The sequence below is a fragment of the Lotus japonicus genome, chromosome 5 (assembly GCF_012489685.1).
Source record: "Lotus japonicus ecotype B-129 chromosome 5, LjGifu_v1.2".
Taxonomy (NCBI): domain Eukaryota; kingdom Viridiplantae; phylum Streptophyta; class Magnoliopsida; order Fabales; family Fabaceae; genus Lotus; species Lotus japonicus.
In genome coordinates, this window is record NC_080045.1 from 48,332,982 (window position 1) to 48,348,694 (window position 15,713).

Genomic DNA, 15,713 nt, shown 5'->3' on the forward strand with positions numbered 1-15,713 from the left:
GGTTTGCCGTTTGACTCAACGCAAAGTTCAACCGAAATCCAAGTACATATTTTACCTTTTCCTCAAAATATAGTTGCAGATTAGGACTTTCACTTAATATCTGTAGACAAATAGTAAGCAGGAGTTTATAGACCTCACAAAGAAAATATCTTAATTGAAGACTAAATGGGGTTGGGGAAGCCACAATCTAAAAGGATCCTTTACAAGCAATATACATTCTAGGGTGGCGCTTGCTGGTGCTTCCAACCCATGGACCAAAGATATGCACAGTCCTATCCCAGTAACAAAAGAAAGAAAAAGACAGCTAATGCAGAAAATCTTTCATGGGATCATCATGATGAATCTTTTTCACGCGATATGCCTCCATCTCTTCAGGAGTGACCTGCAAAAAGCATTATAGTGTCAACACAATCTTGATCTTCCCAACATAATTGATGTGTTATGAATTACATTACAGGTGAACAAAATTGCTAAACAAAAACACTACCTCATCATTCCATCTAACATTATACTTGCGTTTCCTTTCATCTTTTTCCTCCCTCTTCCTTTCATCCTCCTGATCAAACAGAAATGGTTTGTTTAACAAATTAAGATAACCAAATGATTATTCATATCCGACATATCTTCGAACTGTAAAGCTCCAAATTAGGCAATGTAGTGATTCACAATTTCACATGATATCTAAATAAGAAATGAATATTCGAAAGGAAAAAGAAAATTGGAAAAAAAATAATAATAAAAAGTTACCTTTCTAAGGGCCTCATCAAGTTTTTTCTGGTCCAGGACCAGATCATCAGGTACATCAGTTCCCCAAGTAGCAAGCCTTTTTTCCTCTGCTGGAGCAGGAGTATCTGCATTTTGTTGAAATGAAACACATGCAATGAGAAATTGATGATACAAGCAGTTGTTATTATTCTTATATCAGATTAGATCATACAATATGGAAAGCACATAAATAGTCAACAAACATATGTCATAACAAATTCAAGGTGTGTCCTCATCCGGATACCTTACTGGCAAAGGTTTTCAAGGGGGTTTATTTTCCGAGAGGGTCGATTTGGGGAGCCCGGAAGGGTTATCGCCCTAGCTACGCTTGGTCTAGTATCCTTAAAACTAGTTGGATCTTTGAAAGAGGTGGCTTATGGCACATAGGAGATGGCTCAAAGGTCCAGGCATGGACAGATAAGTGGCTGCCAAATGGAGTCCTGCTCACCTATCGTATTGATGTGGCGGAAGCTCTTGGCATTGCTCGTGTTTCAGACATGATTGTGGAAGGTCCAAAACGTTGGAACCGAGAATGGATTGAGGAAATTTTCCATCCAGCAACAGCATCGCATATACTAGCCATTCCTTTGGATTTGCACGGGGGTGAAGATGTTTTATCTTGGCCTTACACTTCTGATGGTCAATATACATCAAAAACAGGGTACAATTACATTTGTGGCTTACTAGCCTTGGAGGTGGCTTCGTCATCTTCCTCGATGAGGTTGACTTTGCTTCCAAATTTGTGGCGAAAGTTTTGGGCTACCGGCGCACTTCCTAGATGCAAGGAGACAACTTGGAGAGCTATCAGAGGCTTCCTTCCGGTTCGTGAACAACTTTTCCGGCGACATGTAGACACAGACCCAGACTGCGTTCTTTGTGGACATGATAGCGAGTCTACGGAACACATCTTCATGCGGTGTCCGGCGGCAATGGCGATTTGGTACGCTTCTCCCCTCTCCCTTAGAGTCGAGAACGTGCCTTCTTTCCAAGCGATGTGGACGTCGATTCTGCAAGAGCAACAGCCCGAGGTGGTAGCCATGGCACAAACACTGATTTATCAGATTTGGGAGGTGAGGAATAGGGTCTTGTTTCGTAATGGTAGGCTGGTGGTTGCAGAGGTCATTGACCGCGTGATGGGGATGGCAAGGGTGCTTCCTTCGAAGGCCCGTGAGGGGACATCGACGAGCATATCTGTGTGGCGAAGGCCTCAAGAAAGAGTGGTTAAGCTGAATTTTGATGCTTCATTTGTGGACGGTAAGGTGGCGGGGCTGGGTATGGTGGCTCGCAACCATCAAGGCGAGATCATGGCAGCTGCTACCTCCTACCCGGTGCCCATTCTTTCATCTCTTTTGGCGGAGGTGTGTGGTTTGAGGTGGACGATGCAGCTGGCGACTGAGCTTGGCTTCAGGCGAGTTTGTTTAGAGACAGATTGTGATAGGAATGCAGGGTTAGTTATGAATTGTTAGTTGTTAGGAAGTTAGTTAGACAGTTATAAGGCATGTTGCCTATAAATAAGAGAGGTTAGTGAACATTAGGGGTATCTTTTGTATTCAGTTTGGAATTGGGGTTTAGGGAGAACATTGGGTTTCTCTCTAGGTTTGGGAAGAGTGTTTGGCATCTCTTCCATGTAACTTGCTCTAATTCCCAAATTAGGGATTAGGGTTCTTCAATAATACATCTACAATTTCTGGTTTCTATCAGATTGTCTCCAGTTATTTCAGTGGTGGCAGAAGGAGGTGGTGGGTCATTCCTATTTGGATAATATTATTAGAGATTGTCGTTCTTATGTTCCGCTGTTTGATTTATTTTCTTTGTCCTTTGTTAGACGCTCTGGTAATGTGGTTGCTGACTTTTTGGCTAAGAACGCTTCCACTTATGCGAATTCTGTATGGGTGGAAGAAGTTCCTGATGCCGTTATTGGCTTGGTAAACTTGGATGTAATTGCTTCTAGGCCGGTTGGCCCATAATAATATTCATGTTTATTTTCAAAAAAAAAAATCAAGGTGTGTCCAAACAAAGTTAATGGAAAACAACAGCATTGACGAAGATAAAATAAACAGAATGCCATATAAATCATATAGAAGCAATTTCAAATAAAGAATGACAGCCCAAAGAATATTCTAAAAATGGTTAAATAGGAAGACTTGCCTTCAGATGCTACTTTACGATCAATGTTTGCCTTCATTAAATCCGCTGCTGCCTCAGCAGCCTCAATTCCTGCTGCGCCAGTGCAGTAACTGTTCCGTATAGTTTGCTTGCAACATTTGTATCCCCATTGATGATCATTCCACCATGAACCCCATATGCTTGTGTGATTATTAATGTACACATCCTCTTCATACTTGCTTTTTGGAAGGGATGCCTCCTGCAAGTATAAAACCAAAATATTAATCACCAGAAGAGAAAAAGTTTCCACCATTTGAAGCATTATGATGATTAAGTGACAAAGTTGAAAACTAGTCTACAACTTTATCGCAGTAGAAAATTTGCACAATTTCAAAAAAGAAAAAAAGTATACACCACTTCATTCAAACATGGGTACTGCACAGAGAAAACTACAATTGATCAGTTGTAGTTTAAAATGCATTCAAACTAAGGAATATGATTCTAGTAACTTATTTAATCCTCCCATAGCATTGTACGTTCTAAATTCAGAAATCAAAGAAAAACATGTCAAATGATCACATGCAAGATCACCAAAATCTAAAAGACATCATATCAGACTCTCCTATATTTTCTCACTGATAAGCCTAATAAATGGAATATCATACTAAAACCTAATGGTAAGTAAAGGCCTGGAAACAAAACCATAAAGCATAAAAATTAAATTAAATATGTTTCATCCATATAAAGAAAACAAAAATGACATGATTTTCATATTGAATAATACCAGGCCTTTTATAATTCTGCCAGCGCGATCATATTCGACTTGTCTCTCAGTTTGCCCCAAAAGAAGCTCCTTTGGAAGCTCTTCTTGGGCTGCTGCATTTCCATACTTCTGTATTATGGCATCTTTTGTTTGTGACTTCAACTTCTCTTTCATTATCTTAAAATTCTTATATAGTAATTCAGCTTGGGAAGGTGCAGCTTGTATGTGGACATCCTGGCCTTTCTCAAATGCTTCCCAGGCATGAATGTTAAGTTGCTTGAACTCCAAAGCTTGTCCACTCATTCTATACTGGTTGTCTCCCTGTCAGGACAAAAGTAAGCACATTAAGTAAAGCATTTCCAATGTTTTACAGATCTAACAACCAAATAAAATCTTCCATGATACTCACTCCATAGAACTTCTCATTAGGATCAGCATCAGGAAGGGGATCCTCTCGCATAGAATGGGTTTTTGGATCATAATAAGGAGAATTGACATCAAGATTCAGAAGGTATTTTGCAGTGTCCTCTCGGATACGCAAGTTTCTGAAGCAAACAAATAGAATCAGAATAATAATCACATAATACGACATTGTTTTGGGTGAAGCTATTTGCGTGAGACACTGATTCTGATGTGCTACATACATAACAAACAAATAGGAATACAAATACAAACAGTAAAGCAGCACACCTTACAGTTCCTGTACTACCACCTCCTGTTGTTCTAACACGCTTTTCAACCTTGGCAAAGTCCGCCTGTTTGCTCTCATCAACCTTGGCTTCATCAACCTTTAGAGCATGAGCATCTTCATCTTCATATTCATCATCATCACTAGACTCATTTTCCCCTCTTTGCTTTTTGTTTTTCTTCTCCAGTTTCTTTAATTGCTGTTCTTTTAAATACTTCCTCCGAGCCTCTTCCCTTGCCTCATATCTTTCAATGACACGAGCATAGGTGGCTGGATCATAACCATTCCATCGATCTCTCTTGCCATCATAATCAAGTTCAAATGTTTCTATCTTTTCATCAGGAGCGATATGCATGTTGGTCCATTTTGCTCCAAGCTTCCGAGGCCTCTCCACGCATGATTTTGTATTATGTGTCATTGCACCACAGCTTCAGAACAAATATAAGCCAAAAATTAATGGGTGAAAAATAATGCCAATCTTAACAACTAACGAAATAAGTCAAATAAAAATTCAAGAAAAAACAAGTTTAACTTAAAATATTAAATAAAATTATTCACGCCGCTTGAAATAAAACTATCATATCTTTAAATTTTATCAATTGATATCAGAAAAGCAACCCCGCCCACATAACAAAAAAAAAGAGCAAAGAAGAAAAGGAGTGCAAGGAAAAAAAAACCCCTAAATATAGGCAAGCTTGCTTTTCTTTAAGAACCATTTCTTTGATTTAACCATTCTGTGATTGATACCTAAAATTTACAACACCCACTTCTTGATCACAGAAACGAGATAAAGATAACTAGATTCTCATGATGACAAGATCACAATACGAGTATATCAGAAACGCTACACAATATCCTGAGCTAAAAAAGGTGAGCATTTCTACATAACCCAATTGTCATGAACCAAAATCCCAAAAGCTTAAGCTATTGGGTAAGGGTACATGAGTGGTTATATTTCTAACATGCCCCCTCACGCAGCGCAAGAACCCACTTGGGCTTGAACCGTGGATACTGCACATGTCCACCTACCATGTGATTATATTTCTAACACTAACTACGTAAAATATTATGACTAGATTTCTCGCAGACATGAAATGGTATGATAGATGCTAGCTTTAAAAGTGAACTTCATAAGCAACACATTTTTTGCAGATCCCCAATCATCATTTAGAGATAGGTAAAGAGAGAAATCAGAAGATATAAATACCAGGAGGCAAATAATGGAGATGAATTTTGGGTCATTGAGTGAAAATTGGGAGGGAGAGCTCAGCTTTCTCAGATAGCTGGAGAAGGATATCCTGTATTCATATCATGCTACCAATAGAAAGTGCATCTTTACCTTAAATTCGTCCAGTTCTATCACACATCCATCTTCATAAGCACATTTGAGTCGGAAGAAACGAGTCCAGGAAAGAATTTGATTGACTTTGCATAAGAGAGAGCTAAACTAAATAGCACAGCAGGATGTTTGGCAATAACAAATGAGGCTATACATCTGTTATTTTAATTTGCACAAGACACCTAAACAACAAGTCTATGGTTATGACAATATGACTTATGAGTAACTAAGTCGGCTTTAATTCATCAATGTAAACCTCAAGAAAAAATAAAATGATTTCTCGTATAAGAATTTATAATAGAATAAATAAAACTAATCATGCCTGGCCCAGCATTTTGATCTGATTAAAATAGCATCACAAAACTATGTACTAAGGGACATAATTAATAGGATAAGTTCAACAATTGAATATTATCATTACATGAGTTTACCAGCATAATAACTCCATATCTAATCCATGTTTATCATTGCAACTAAAGAAAACCAACCTGTACTCGTTTTACAGTTCAAATCTTCATGTAGCAAGACACCGTTCCCAAAACAGATAAACAGAGACATACAAGGATTTGAAAATCTTGACAAAAACAACAAAGCCCACTTACTTTTCACATGCTCCCTTCCTGTAATTGTCAGCCTGAAATGTTTTTGCTCCTCTGTCGTACCAAGACTTCGTATAATTCGGATCAGATTTCCATTTCCTTTGATGTTTTAGACTCTACCAAGAAAAAATAGAAAAAGCGGCTCAGAATACAGAACTTTACTGTCATAACAAATAGGGGCTGGCTAGAGGAACAGAAGAAGGAAGGTAGTAGAAAGTTGTGAAGCTTACAGGTTTCTCAGCATTCAGATACCATGGAGCAGAAGACATATATTGGGGGATATGAGGGTTAATCTCTTTCCCATCTTCATCTACCTCAGCTGGTGCAAGCCCAGCTTTACGTGCCTCTTCCAATTCAATCTGTTTTCTGTGGTCCTCCCTAGATTTAAAGGTTGCTGCAACATCAAAGCAGGTGTTTATAAGCACATTTATTTTCTTAAGCATCATGTAGTGTCTTCACATGCAATGCAAGATAAACAAAACTACACTGAAGGCCATGTAAGAGTGATTGCACAACCACTCAGCTAACATTAACAATTTTATCATCATAATCTTTCTTATTATAAAACTTATCTAACAATGGCTTACCATCACTTAGTTATCAGTTTTCAGATGGTCCTGTGTCCTTCCACAATCTAACTATTCAATTATGTTGGCAATTTTTTCATTATTAATATTTTGATTTTTTTTTGTAGTTTTATTTTTCAAATTCTAAAAGAACATCAATTTAGGATTAAACTATGCTTAATCATATCTAAAATTTTCCTTTGTAGCTAAATTGCAGCCTTACCCACAAGGAAAAGTTGCACACATTTATTCAAATAGTATTGTGATGATTACTTTGAATGTTCATAGAGCAATATTTCAGATCATCACAATTAAAATTTGAGACATAGATCCATGAGAATAAGAGTGTTATAACTCTTGGAAATATATATTGAGTCACGTGAAATGATGATACTTATGTAACTTCATATGTTATCTGTTTCCTTTACATTGTTAACCCAAAGCCTGGGACCTTAGATAGCTATAAAACGTAAGTAAAATAGTACACTCAGACATAAGGAATTGACTGCTAGGAGACATTTGCACTAGTGGCGAAGATGAACACGGTCAGAATACTATCGTACTGCTCAGTGCTCACTACGGATGGGAGTTGCAACAATTTGATGTGAAAAATTCCTTCCTTCGTGGAAGTTTATAAGGAGATTCCATTAGGTTACGAGCTCGAAAGAGGAGGAAAGAATACGTGCAAATTAAAGAAAACTTAGTGTGGACTAAAGCTCCTTGTACATGGTTTGGGAGATTCTCAAAGGAAATTTTGCCATTGGATTACAAGCAAAGTCACAGTGATCATTCAGGTTCTTCTGTCTTATTTTTGCTCCCTTGTTCTGTTAGCTGATGTTGATTTTCTCCCTGCCTTTATACAATAAATACAAGAGCCTCCCATAAATATGCTTCAATGTCAATGGCGTTTCGCATTGTCCCAAATTACATGTTAGAAATTCATTACATGGATGGATAAAAAATCCATTCAAATGGCAGATATTTATGGGTGTAGCAGTGATTGAATAGAAGCTGTGAGTATATCTTGAAAGATAACCTGTTTCCTAATAGAGCCATTTCATGAACTACTAAAATATTTTCAAACACCAAACAACAGAAATCACACACACTACCCTCCACAAAAATATTCACAACTGAAATATTAAAATTGTCCTACCTAGTCTACAAAGTAAGAGGATTTTTTTTTCTGTCTAAACACATGTACGAGACAATCAAGTTCGAGTCGGGAACATCTAACATTACATTGAGGCTAGCTCTGCAGCCGAGTTTTTTCCAGACACAAGACTCAACCGAAACCTTAGGCCGGGGAATTGACACAAAGTAACAGGACTCAAATGTACTTTCTTCAACAAAAAAATATAAAGATGCTTTCTATTTTCACAATCAAATGCAAGGTGGTTTTTCTGGGTAAACAGTTTACATGCAATTGAACGCAAATGTTATTCATTGAAATCTGAATTGCATTCAAGGAAAAGAAGGAAAAAGCATGGAAGTTTGGGAAAAGAAGAACCTGATGCAGTAGCCATCACAGGTAATCAGAGAATGCGAGAAGGGGAGAGGAACACAGAGACGACGATGGCGATGCCCTACGCTACGGAACACTCTCGATGTTTCTTTAACTTCCGTTTATTTTGGAGGGAATTGTTTCTATTACTTTATGATTGCTCATGCTGCAATGGGCCAGCCCAACTTACCCTATTCTGTGATGATTTTATTTTTTTCATGTTATTGAAATATTTTTCCATCATAATCATAAATTTATTATTTTTAGATTCTGATTATTTTCAATAGCTGACACAAACAATTTTGAAGTTTTTTTTATTCGAAAATAAGTTAGTTTTTTCATCAAGAAACAATGTGTCATCCTTGAAATTGAGTTTGAGATGCGCTTTGCTTCTATGAGGTGGTACATAATGGTGATTGTAGTTGGGAGAATCCTTAAAGTTTAGGAGAGCAAAGTAAAGTAATTATGACCTTTACTTATCGAGTTATCAAAACAAGTATTTATAGAGATTGAATTAAGTGGTGATGAGCAGTTTCTAAGTAAGTGTGTAGGTGAGAAAGGATGCGAAGAGAACGGTGGAGAGAGAAGGGAATCGAGAAGGCAAACCGCCAAACTGGGTGGTGCGTTCAGGGGAGAAAGGATGCGAAGGCCGAAAGACGAAGGGAGTACCATTCCAGGGATGGTGATACCACTACCTTCTTCTTCTCTAATTTTCCAGAGAACTTTGGAGAAAAGATTCTTCGGGGAATTTTTCAACGATATGCCAGGGTTTGGGACGTGTTCATTGCACCAAAGCGCGACAAGTTTGGTAAACGCGTTGGCTTCGTTCGATTTTTGGACGTCAAGAATCCACTGTAGTTGGAACGTGAACTGGATACTATCATCATTGGGTGCACGAAAATGCATGTCAATCTCCCCCGGTTTGAAAAACGCTCCGGCGGGGACGTCAGACAAAGATCAACTCAGTTCCAACAGAAGAGGGATGACTCTCAGAGAGAGGGTAGACAACGTAATTTTGGGAACACCCTTCCGGGTATGACTAAATCTTTTGCTGCGGTGGTGAAGAGAGGAGTCACTAACCCAACGGTTGCAGACCCAAAAGTAGGTGTCTGCACCGGCATGCAGGTTGGTTCTAATCAGTGCAACTTAGCTCCGAAGGTTGAGGAATGGAAAGGGCCGGTTGTACACGAGACGCCTGACTGGCTATCGAGAAGCCTGGTTGGGGTGGTGAAGAATTCGGACATCATTCCTGATCTCCTTAACTCTGCCATGCTTGATGGCTTTAATCTCATTCAGGTTCGCTACTTGGGTGACGATTTGGTGCTTCTAACGGGACCGGAGGGTTTTGATTTGGAGGAAGCACTTAAGGATGCAGAGGATGGTCCGGATGCAGTGTTTGATGTTCTTTATCGCTGGTCTCCTACGGTTGCCCCGGAGTACAGAATTACGTGGGTTAGGTGTATGGGTCTCCCGACCCATATGTGGAATTCAGAATGCTTCTCTGCAGCAGTAAAACCGGTAGGCGAGCTCATTAAGTTGGATGTGGCCACATCTTCCCTTAAAAACCTAGAATTTGGGAGGATTCTAGTTCGTTCGAACTCACCTCATCGTATTTCCCATTACAGACAGGTGCTCATCAGGGGGGTTACCTATCATCTGCGTATTATGGAGGAATGGATGGATCACTACCCAGTGCGAAAACCAGAGGTTAATCAGGGGTGCTCTGATGATGATGATAGCGATTTGGAGTGGCGGATGCATAATGGGTCCGTGGAGGGGCGTGCAGACGGGTCAGGGTCAGAGATGGAGGATGCTTTCTCGCTGTCGGATACCATCGTTCCGATGACCGGTGATACGCAGGTTGCCACCGATGACGCTGTATTAAATGTTACGTTGGAAGTTGGTAACGTACGAGGTGGAACGGTCAACAATCTTAATGATGACGATGGGTTTTCCAACGCCTATGATTGGGTGCCTCCTTTTAATGATGAGGAATTTATTGGGGAGAGACCGGTGCCTGATTGCAGTGCCTTGGATGATTCAAATTCTTTGCATGATTGCAATGATTGGGAAGAGTCAAATTCTGTTGTGGCCAACTCATATGTGGTCCCCACTGCCCAGATCAACATATTTAATCCCCCTTTGGAGCATAACGTTAATTTGGTGCAAACATCTATTATGGGCCATGATGGTTTCGCAAATGAGCCCAATTTGGATTTCCTGGGTGTGACTGAGATGGGCCGGGGGGATGGGTCTGCACCCGTTGTGACCCAAGATGCGGGTGTGGGTGAGTCTAATAGGAATGATGACCCTGTACAGGAGCCTGCGATTTTGCATCACATAGAGGTAGGAGACACCATTGTGGGGGTACCAAACTCGTTACCATTGACGGAGGGGGGGAAGGATGATTTTGCTCATTCGGGGTTTGATCTTAACCTCCCCACTCAGGTGGAAGTTGCAGTGGAAGTCTGAAATCAGTTTGAAGCGTTGTGTCGCAACTCTAGGTCGAATAATTCTGAAGGGGGTAACCACGAAAGGGAGGTGTCTAAGTCAGCTTCCCTGAATTCAACCCAAAGAAGGGAGCGAAGACAGCATGTCCGGGAGGTGCTCGACGACCCTCACATCACAACCCTTTGGGCAAAGGGTGGGTCGGCTGAAGCTCAGTTCTTGTGGGGCATTGGTAAGGCTTGTGGTGTTTCTTTCACGGGCCCAGATGAGGAGATTATTAGAAGAATGGTTGAGATGCAACAGGGTGATGATGCAGCTTCAGGGAGTGCGCTACCTCGCACTAATGGAGGGTCTACTAGTATTAATCAATGAAGTTACTCTCATATAATGTTAGGGGGCTGGGCGATGGTGCCAAAAGAAGGATGATTAGGGAAGTTCTTTGTCAAAATCAGGTTGATTTGCTCTGTGTTCAGGAGACCAAGTCTCAGTCTGTTGATCGTCGTGTTTGTGCTCAACTTTGGGGAGATTCCGAATTCAATTGGAAAGCTATTCATGCTGTGAATCGGGGAGGTGGCTTATTATGTGTTTGGAAACTTACAGCTTTTGTTTTGCAGGATTATGTTGAGGGACCTGGCTTCCTAGGTCTTATTGGCTCTTGGAGCAACTCTCAACAGCAATGTGTTATTGTCAATATTAATTCCTCAGGCTCTTTGGAGGACAAATTGGTTACATGGAATGCTTTGAAAGTTTGGCGGAGGGATTGCAATATTTTACCTTGGTGCATTGCGGGAGACTTCAATGCGGTCCGGTGTGCGGAGGAACGTCGTGGTATTGCTGGGGTCCTTCATTCACAGCGTAGAGACATGGAGGAGTTTAATTCGTTTATCACTGAGATGAACTGGAGGATATTCCTTTGGCAGGAAAGAAATTCACTTGGTTTCGACCAAATAATCAAGCCCAAAGTTGGATTGATTGATTTCTGATTTCAGCAGAGTGGAATGAATTGTGGCCGAATTGCTCACAGCTGGTTTTGGATCGTAGCATTTCAGATCATTGTCCACTATTACTACGGCAGCAATGTGATAGTTGGGGGCCTAAACCCTTTCGGGTTCTGAACTGTTGGCTGGAGGATCCTCGTTTGCCTGCTGTTGTTTCTAAGTCTTGGGATGAGTATAAGGTCCGTGGTTGGGGAGCATTTATCTTGAAGGAAAAATTAAAGAATCTGCGATATAAACTGAAGGAGTGGAATTATGGTGTTTTTGGAAACTTAAAACTGAGAAGGGATGTTCTTGTTCAGCAGATTAATTCCCTAGATGCAAAGCAAGTGGAGGGTGGATTGTCTGAGGCGGAAAAAGTGCAGCACTCTGAATTCTCTACTGAATTCTGGAATGTGCTTCGTCTGCAAGAGTCTTTACTGTGTCAGAAGGCCAGGCTGAAGTGAATTTCTGAGGGAGACCAAAACACCCATTTTTTTCACTCAACGATCAATTGGAAGAGGAGATCAAACTCAGTTGTGGGTTTGCTTATTGATGGGTTATGGAGTGAGGATCCTGATCAGGTGAAAGCTGAGGTTCAGAGATTTTTTACACAGAAATTCAAAACAGATTCATGGTGTCGGCCAACATTGGATGGGGTTCATTTTAATTCTCTTTCTGAAGCTGATAACCTTTCTCTAACTGCCCAGATTTGTGAAGGAGAACTCAAGGAAGCTGTTTGGAGTTGTGGTGGAGATAAAAGCCCGGGCCTGGACGGGTTCAACTTCAGGTTCATTCAGAAATTCTGGTGCTTCATAAAGGACGATTTCTTTAGGATGGCTAAAGAATTTTGGCGTCGTGGGGCTTGGCCTAAAAGGGTAAATGCCTCTTTTATTGCTCTCATACCCAAGGTAAATTCGCCCCAGAATCTCAATGAGTTCAGACCTATCTCTCTTATTAGCTGCATGTACAAGGTCATTTCGAAAGTACTAGCTATCCGGTTGAAACCGGTTATGGGGAGGCTAATTGATGAGCGTCAGTTTGCATTTATCGGGGGGCGTTCAATGCTGGACAGTGTGGTGGTGGTCAACGAAATTGTCCATGAAGCAAAGACAAGGAAGCAACTGACAATTATTTTTAAGGTGGATTACGAGAAGGCGTATGACTCGGTTGAGTGGGGCTTTTTACTATATATGCTTCATCGCATGAATTTTCATTCTAAATGGATTCTTTGGATGAAAAGCTGTTTAGAATCGGCTTCGGTGTCGGTTTTGGTTAATGGTAGCCCGACTGGGGAATTCAGAATGGAACGGGGTTTGAGACAAGGAGACCCTTTGGCCCCTTTTCTCTTCTTGATTGTGGCCGAAGGACTTAACAGATTATTTTTGAACTCTGTTCACTTGAGTTATTTTTCAGGTTACAAGGTTGGTGGTAAAGCTAACTGCTTGGTGTCTCTTCTCCAGTTCGCAGATGACACCATCTTCTTGGGTGAAGCCTCTGTCCAAAATGTGATTGTGATTAAAGCTGTCCTTCGCTATTTTGAGATGATCTCTGGCCTCAAGGTGAATTTTTACAAGAGTAAACTAGCTGGTTTATCTATTGCAGACTCTCTTGCAGGTCGGTTAGCCTCAATTCTGAACTGTAAGCTCATGTCGCTCCCCTTTGTGTATTTGGGCATCCCGATTGGGGGAAGGTCGGATAGACTCCTAACTTGGGAGCCTGTCATTAACAAGTTTAAGAGTAGACTCTCTATGTGGCGGCGGAAAAGTGTTTCATTTGGGGGGAGGATTTGTCTCATTCAGAGTGTGTTATCAGCCTTGCCTTTGTTTTTCTTGTCAATTTTTAGGATGCCTCCTTGTGTGATTTAGGATGCCTCCTTGTGTGATTAAGATCTGTACTAGGCTCATGAGGAACTTTCTTTGGGGAGGAGTTGGGGATGATCGTAAGATTGCATGGGTTAAATGGAGCTCAATTTGCCAATCAAAAAAAGCAGGTAGTGTAGGGATTAAGGATCTTGAGCTGTTCAACAGAGCTCTCCTTGGCAAATGGGTCTGGCGTTGGCACAGGGAACCGTTTGCTTTGTGGTGTCGTGTGATTCAAGCGAAATACGGTGATAACTCTGGCCATAAATTCTCAACTTGGTGGCGGGATATTCATAGAGCTTGTATTATGGATTCTTTGAATTGGTTTGAGGAGGGGAGCAAAAAATCTGTGCGAGGTGGTGATGCAACAAAACTTTGGCATGAGGATTGGTTGGGTAATGGTTGCCTTCGGGAGAAATATTTACGGCTGTATAATCTTTCAAATCAGAGGTGGTCGCGGATTAGTGATTGTGGTGTTTGGGTTGACGGTCTGTGGGATTGGAAGCTCCGGTGGAGGAGACCGTTACGGGGACGCGAACTGGCCTGGGAGCAGTCCCTTCTTCAAGAGCTTCGCTCAATGTCTCTGCGTGAGGGTTGCCCTGATTTGTGGTCGTGGGAGGTGGCCGCGGATGGCATTTATTCTGTTAGTTCTGCGTACTCTTTTCTGCAGGAGCGCGATCAGCCAGTGTTGGACCCGTGTTTTGCAGCTCTTTGGAAGTCCTTCTGTTCTTCAAGTGTAAAGGGCTTCGCTTGGAGACTTCTGCTGGATCGAATTCCGAGTAAAGAAAACCTTCTGAAGCGACACATTCTTGTCTCTATGGCTGATGCTCATTGCGTGTTATGTCAGGATCAATTGGAGACTAGCTATCATTTGCTTTTCTCTTGCTCTTTCTCAGTGGGTGTTTGCCAATCTTGTTTCTCTTGGTTGGAGGTTCCGTATTTCTCTGCTGCATCGGCCTGCGAGCACTTCCTTGCTTTTCGAATTGGGAGAAGTGGTGCTCAACAGCGCATGGCACATACAGTTTGGATGACCATAGCTTGGTCTCTTTGGTTATTAAGGAATGAGGTGACATTCAGGGAAGGGTCTGCAGATGTTGATTCAGTTCTGGAATTGATTAAGCGCCGGTCATGGCAGTGGATCAATGCAAATCTACCCCAATTCCAGTATTCTTTTGCTGTTTGGTCTTACTCTCCTCTTAATTATATCCTAAGTAGTTAATCTCTCTATCTGATACTTGGGTTGGTGTTCTCATTAGTGGTAGCTTTTGTTGGGAACTTTTTTGGATTATGTTGAGGGGGGTTCTGTCTTAGCTTTTAATCTTGCTTGTTTTGTTGTTTCTTTTTTTCTCTTTTGGTGTATTGGGTGAAGTACCCCTTGTACTTCTATTCAATAAAATTTGGCTTATCTAAAAAAAAAGTGGTGATGAGAATATTTAACCTTTGTTAGATTGTTATCTTACTCATCTCACATCATTATCTTTAGTAACTTCGTCATTTACTCAACTCATTAGTTTGGACGAGTAATGACTATGGTTATGTCATCCCGAACAACCAACCTATCATTTATTGGGTAGTCTTTGGATCAACCAAGACCATACGGGCTGAGTGAACGTTTAGGCCAACCAGAACAAGCTATTGTTTCAAAAGATCATCAAGACCTTTCATTGAGGAAAAAAAAGAAAAAAAGAATGAAACTAAAACGGGTTGAAATCCTCATATCAAATCATAGGCATTGTTATGTAAGTTAAACGATTTTCTTAATTGACTATCAGTTGCATGATGGAGTCCTAATTACCCTATTTTGTGATGATTTTATTTTTTTCATGTTATTGAAATATTTTTCCTATCATAATCATAAATTTATTATTTTTAGATTCTGATAACAATTTTGAAGTTTTTTTTTAATTCTAAAATAAGTTAGTTTTTTCATCAAGAAACAATGTGTTATCCTAGAAATTGAGTTTGAGATACTCTTTGCTTCTATGAGGTGGTACACAATGGTGATTGTAGTTGGGAGTGCAATGGAGGAAGATTCATCTACGATGGAAAAATATTTATGAAATGCATTCTGACACTCTAATTAGTTAAAGACTAGTGAA

General features: G+C 40.6%; 2 protein-coding genes across 3 annotated transcripts; one reads left to right on the plus strand and one right to left on the minus strand.

Moving 5' to 3' along the window:
- Positions 1-26: 26 nt before the first annotated feature.
- LOC130718210 (pre-mRNA-splicing factor SLU7-like) lies at positions 27-8,444 on the minus strand. Of its 2 annotated transcripts, XM_057568732.1 has the most exons (10): positions 8,337-8,444; positions 6,491-6,654; positions 6,264-6,376; positions 4,325-4,750; positions 4,044-4,179; positions 3,656-3,955; positions 2,914-3,130; positions 748-851; positions 488-556; positions 27-382 (listed from the first exon to the last, which is right to left on the minus strand). In XM_057568732.1, the coding sequence occupies exons 1-10, from the start codon at positions 8,350-8,352 to the stop codon at positions 305-307; spliced, it is 1,623 nt and encodes a 540-aa protein (XP_057424715.1). In that variant the 5' UTR covers positions 8,353-8,444; the 3' UTR covers positions 27-304. The 2 variants fall into 2 exon arrangements, with proteins under 2 accessions (XP_057424715.1, XP_057424716.1); XM_057568733.1 differs by lacking the exons at positions 6,264-6,376; positions 6,491-6,654; positions 8,337-8,444 and adding an exon at positions 5,530-5,960.
- Positions 8,445-11,146: 2,702 nt separating this feature from the next.
- On the plus strand, positions 11,147-14,833 carry LOC130719685 (uncharacterized). The gene is made up of 4 exons (XM_057570297.1): positions 11,147-11,740; positions 11,854-12,168; positions 12,274-13,373; positions 13,621-14,833. Exons 1-4 carry the CDS (start codon positions 11,147-11,149, stop codon positions 14,831-14,833), a joined length of 3,222 nt encoding a protein of 1,073 aa, XP_057426280.1.
- Positions 14,834-15,713: the final 880 nt, after the last annotated feature.